The sequence below is a fragment of the Tetrao urogallus genome (assembly GCF_951394365.1).
Source record: "Tetrao urogallus genome assembly, chromosome: 6".
Taxonomy (NCBI): Eukaryota; Metazoa; Chordata; class Aves; order Galliformes; family Phasianidae; genus Tetrao; species Tetrao urogallus.
Genome location: NC_136819.1, coordinates 10,028,609 through 10,034,608, shown reverse-complemented (window position 1 = coordinate 10,034,608; position 6,000 = coordinate 10,028,609). Strand labels below are relative to the sequence as shown.

The 6,000-nt window shown below is 40.0% G+C and overlaps 1 protein-coding gene across 1 annotated transcript in view; it reads right to left on the bottom strand.

Annotated features, from left to right (window-relative positions):
- Positions 1-4,633: 4,633 nt before the first annotated feature.
- Positions 4,634-6,000, bottom strand: part of TRIM66 (tripartite motif containing 66) — a gene marked incomplete at both ends in the record, with an annotated part of 41,556 nt that continues 40,189 nt past the window's right edge. The window contains 3 exons of the mRNA XM_079537534.1: positions 4,634-4,693; positions 5,021-5,239; positions 5,837-5,989. Of these exons, the coding sequence (XP_079393660.1) occupies positions 4,634-4,693; positions 5,021-5,239; positions 5,837-5,989 (432 nt within the window). The remainder of the gene's footprint in view (positions 4,694-5,020; positions 5,240-5,836; positions 5,990-6,000) is intronic.

Genomic DNA, 6,000 nt, shown 5'->3' with positions numbered 1-6,000 from the left:
ATCACCACCTCTTTATCTTTCCTAATATAACACAGTTTATAATGACAGTTTTATTTTCAGTGTCTGAAGATAGCACTGTTCTGCTGCTTTCTCCTGATTGTTCAACAGTGACATTTTCTAGACCCCATACAAAGCCACGTTAGGCTCTGTGAGTTTCTACAAAAGTAATTCGGTGCCTGAAATGTTGTTAGAAAGCTGTAGTTGTCCTCTCTGCCAGGGGAGAAGTTCAGCACAGTGCAGGCAGTGACCACAACGGGTCCATCTGTAGGAGCAAACCTCACCTCGTCTCAGGGGAATGGTGCAAACATCAGGCCTAGTTTGAATATTTTATCCTGTTTTCACAGTAATCTTCCCAAAAAGGGTCTCAAAAATTCCCAGCTCACCCCATATCTGCACCACATGAAGAAGGTGGAATTTTGCTGTAAAATAAAGAAATAACGAGCAGTACTGGGTTTATAAGAGGTGCAGGAACAACTCCTGCTCTTACTAACTTCATCAGAAGGAAGAGCAGGCTGATAGGTAAACAAGGTAAAATATTCAAGCATACTTCATTTTCTGTCCAATGTTAGTACATAAAAATGTGTACTTTTTAAATCTAAAGTGAATATATAACTGCCTGTAATGAGAAACATTGTCAGTGAGTCATTAGAGCATGGCAAGCAGCGTTAACCACATTACATCAGGTGAGAGCATTAGAATACAGTATAGATATATTATCTCAGCACAGAGCATCTAAGAACTTAGCATCTATGTTATGCCTAAATACCAAAGTGACATCTCTATTATCTGCAATGGAAACCTGAATTCTGTCACTGATGATCAGAACAAATGCACCAAGTGCTGCTTCAACATCAGACTGCCTCTGGAACACTTCAGTGCAAACATGATTGTCTGAGACATTACAGCCAGGATCCAGGCTAGCATCTTGCAGACCACCAATCTGCAGCACAACCAAAAACCAGCGCTGCTGCTTCCATGGAACCATTAACCATTTGGAATGCTCTCTAAGGACAGTGACATACTCCCTGACCTCCAGTTACAAAATAAACAAGAGAGTTTGGCAAAGCAGATTGTGACAACAAAAAGAGAATAGATAGAAAGCTTACCCCTATCCTGGGCTCACTTACAAAACTCCAGCAGAGCAGATCTCCAGAAGAGATCCTTCCCCACTGGTAGCCAGCTCTTAAATAGGTCTAGGAGGCACGGAGCCTGGCACCCCTCCTAGACAGGTGAATTGCCTTCACCTGTGCTCCTCTGGCTGACTCATTGCTCACCTCAGGTGATCAACCAGAGGTTCAGGCCATGACTCAGCAGTTCCCATACAACTGTGCAGTGAAGTGGACTTCCTAAATGTTTATTAGATGGGAACAGACAGTGGGGCAATGTTTCTCAAAAGCAACCAATCCATCTTTCATTTCTTGCTCCCAAAATACAACATAACTACAAAAGATATGCATCCTCCTCAGCCCACACTACAGCCAATTTTTCTCATATTTCCTCAGCCTACTTTTATTTTTCCTCTCACTGATAACTAATTAAGATCAGAAAAAAAATCAACTGGCATCTAGTTTTGAAGTCTATTGCCTGTATTTCATGTTTAAAAGAATTGCACACCCCAGAATTTGTCTACTTTTTCCCATCTATACAAAGATTAAAAGCTTCCTATGCCTTAATTACATTTTAATTGTCTTTGGAGTAGCACAGATGTGATCCATGCAAAGGAAGGGGGATTCCTCCCCCTTCAAGCTGTTAGGCCTTCCGGACACAAAGTTGTTGCCAGTGGTTTTATATTCCCATAAACCAAACAAGGAAGAACCAGTCAGGAAAACACTTGCATTGTCTGACTGATGTTTTTGCCAATGGAATATTCTTATTAATATTTTTTTTATAATTTTTTGTATGATTTCTTCTGATCAAGTACACTCAAATAGTTTTCTCATCTCACTAGCAAGTGTTGTGTTCCCTGGAACATCAACATACGTTTAACTCCAAGCTCATCATTTTTTCTTGCAACAGACCTGTTACTGAAGTGCAATTCTTCTCTTCCACAACTGCTGAAACATAAAGATGATTTTCCTGTTGCACACATAACTAAAAGGAAAAAATGTGACCTTGGTTGCTTTTGCAGGAGCCTCGTGCATTCACTGGGGTTTTTCCACAATGCTCCTGGAACTTGTGTCTGCTGTACTCCAATGGAAAACTTCAGGGATTCCTCCTTGTTCCTACTTATTCAGAATTGTGAAACAGGTTGTGTGATAGAAGAAAAAGTAACTACCCGACATACCACTTCTGTATGGGGCACATGGGCTATTTGATTTTAGAAGGGAGATCCTTCCTTTCACACCTTACCAAGTACCACCGCGTAATTGGGTTTCAGTAAAGTAAACTCCCTGTGAATTTATAGGCCCTGGTTGTGTGGTGCTCAGCAGAGGAAACATACCAAGCCAGCAATCCTAGGGCAACTTCTGAAAGGATAATGTTATGTTTACTACACACAACGCTTTCTGAAGCTGCTCACCCACAGATTTGGGCATGAAACTATGTGAAGTCATACTTCACATAGTTTCATACTTCAAGTTCAGTTTTTGTTCTCCTTTCCAGCACGATCTGTAGACCAGAAATACTTTCTGAAACTGTTGCTATGCCTTAAAGAAGTAACCCCAAGAAAAACAAGTCAGGCCATAGTGCCCTGCAGAACTTATCCTGACCAATATCTTACATACAATGACAAACTAGTGCACTTCTATTTTAAATGAAGAGAAAATATGTCTTGGATACATTTGATTAGAACAGGCAATTTCCAAAACTAATGATACAGTTTACAAATGTACAGTCTTTATGAAACAGAACTAGGTTTTTGTTCATTCAACTCTTCCAGGAAAAAAAAAAAATGTGATGAGTCTTTCCTATTCCCACCTTTGCCACCAGCTGAAAGCTATACAGCATATCATTCTTGTGCCACTAATGCTAAAAGATCAGTCTTTAGCAGAGGAATTAGTTCCCAGCTGAGAAAAGGAGACACAGATAAGGGTGATTAATTCAGTTATGCCAAGATAGTTACTGCTTTGAGAACACAGATTTGACAGAAAGCAAGCACACAAGAATTCACACTTTGATCTCACAGTTTTCCAGTCAGCTTATAATATCCAGAACTTTATTTTTCAAAGAAAAGAAAACATCAGGTTAATGGGAAACAGTAAGTCACAGACAGCAGAATATAACATTCACATCTTACTGTTTCATATATAAACCTTTACTTTAAAGTGTTATCTAAAATAACATACATGGTTACCAGACCAAATAGCCCATTATAACCTATGCTGAAAATATCATCTTTATTTACAGGACACTAATTAAAATGGACTCTAATTGGGTATGAGATCTGCAGCAAGCTATTTCTCTCTCAGAGCCAGAGCACAGCCCAGCCTTAAGCTGCTAGGCAGAGCTCTATAGAGAGAGATGCCCCTCACATACATGGGGAGAATGCATTGGCAAGTGAATATCTGGCTCATCTGCTTCTGGAAGAGGTGGAAAATAGCTTGCAAACCATTACTCTGATCAGGCACCATGTTTCGTTACCTATTCCACACTTTAGGCTTTACAAATTACATTCTATCCTTTGCTCCAGTGAACTCTTTCACTGAAAGTTCTCTTTCAGCCCTTGGAGTTGTTCTGCCAATATGATGCAGAATTTAGGACAACAAAACTTAAGCATCCTTTCATCCTGTATGAACTTCTACACATATACATTTATCATCATCTTCTAGCACTGCTAATCATCACATCTACAAGAAATAAACAGAAATAAGAGAAAATCAGGGGTACATGATGTTATTTTATAGGCACTTCTATAACCACGTAAATTGCTCCATTGTGAACTTACTAAAGTGATCTGCTTTAAAGAAAAACAACTGGCCTGGGTAGCACTGAAATGCTGCCTTTGAGGATCCCAAAAATTCTGCTCTGTCTTACAGAGCATGAATTAAATACCAGGAGAATCATTCCTTGCAAACCGAGCATCCAGCGTGCACGCAGCAGCAGCTCGCACAGAGCTGTGTCACATAATGCAGTAGCTCTTTAGTCATTTAATGAGAATGCTCTGCTTCAAAAGAAACAGCTAATCAGATAATCACATTAGACTGTATCCCATAGGCCTCGAGCAGTCAAGCTCCCAGAAACATCATTGAATAAGACAACAGGATTATGTCTTATGACCACACATTGTATTTATCACAAAGCACGGCCGATATTCACACTGTCATTATAAGATTATTACATGGTTACCCGTGTTCTATAAAATAGAGATGTCATGTTGAACCGATTATGAAGTGGTACTGCAATTTTAAATATTCTTAGCACGTTACTTTTATTATTAATCATTATGTATCACCAAAACATCAGTACTTCAGTGTAAACATTGCAAAACATACACGTGACTTAACAGACAAAATATGGACAGAATCAAACACTCCTGATCTGTAATCTACCCACAAGATCTACAAATAAGGCATATGGTCAGCAGAGTAGGAGAATATAAATTAACAGCCCGAGTGCTTTGCTTTCCTCCCACACACCTTAACTCTGTCAGTTATTCTGCTGGATTCCTCTTAGCAAATCAGGTATCTTCAGGAGGTCACACCTGAGGAAGGCTGTTAGCAGTCTGAAACGTCATTCTTTTAGTTTTGTCGCTTTCCTGTGCACAAAGGAAACAAACAGTGAATAGCTAGAGGGCTCAGTCTTTAAAAAAAAATATATCAAAAACTTGACAGAGTTTTCTGCTAGGAAGATAACTGCGTGGCCTGAGAGACTTCACTTGTTCACTCTCACGCTCTTATACACAACTGACACTTTATCCCACCGAGAGGATCTTGACATAAAACTGCAGAACTGATCATATCTCTGTGACAGATGCTTGACAGTTTTCCCACACAGCAATGTCAAAACTTCCCTTCAGTAGCTGCAAACAGAATTAGCAGGGTGGCCACTTAGCAACCAAATGCTTTTGTTTTTGCAATCTTACAGCGTGGCGTCGCCTCTTTTTAGGTTGAACCCACTCCTGTTCGTGTGATGGCCAGTGAAAATCCTGGTGGGGCATTTTGCTGTTGTGGTTCTCCAACTCTTCACAGTCACTGTCATCTTGTTGCGCTGAGGGGAAGTGCCTATCCGGATAAATCTCTTTCAGTTTGCCCTCAAAGAATACATCTAGACATCGTCCAGCCTCAGCAACCTCTGAATCTGGCTGTAAGAGAATAAACAACCATTCAGTCTTATTGCACACAGAAACCATCAAGGATGAAATAAATGCCCACCTTTTCTTAATGTCTTGTCTTGGTTCTCCCTGCTTCGTCTCCATTAGTTTCCTGCACTCTTTCTACAGGCCATTAGTCCCTCTGTATTAACAGTGTAAGTAAAAACCAGATGCTGCTATTAAGGAAGATGATTCTGCACCTCTAAGAAAAGAGATGTTCAGTGGACTAGAAAGAATAGCATTTGCCATCACTCATGAATTTCTATGCACCTGAATTTTCCTGGCTATTCTTCTGGATACAGATGGTTTCTCACAGTAAACTCAACGTCACTTTAGAAAGTTGTCAGCTAAAATATCCTCTTTAATTTTAGACCCATATGCATCTCCAGCTCTCAGCTGCACGTTATCTTCATTTCTGCCATCAATAAAAACATACGTGCTTTCCAATGAGTAAAACTGATCAATACTCTTGCTTATCCCAACCCTATACCCAGTGTCAATGGAACCAGTAGTGCTATGCCACTGTGACAGCTTTAAAGTGCAACCCTCCATGTTGTGTTCCCTCACCCATGTATATTAGAAACCTACATAATTGAACTTTGCACAGTTCCAAAACATAAGACGCACGTCAGACACAAGCTCCTCAGGTGCAGAATAGTGGAACTTATCCTTTTTCTGCAGCTTTTTTCTTATGATTGACAAATCCATTGGCCTTTTGATGATCTGATAATAATGTCGAGCCTGCAATAAGA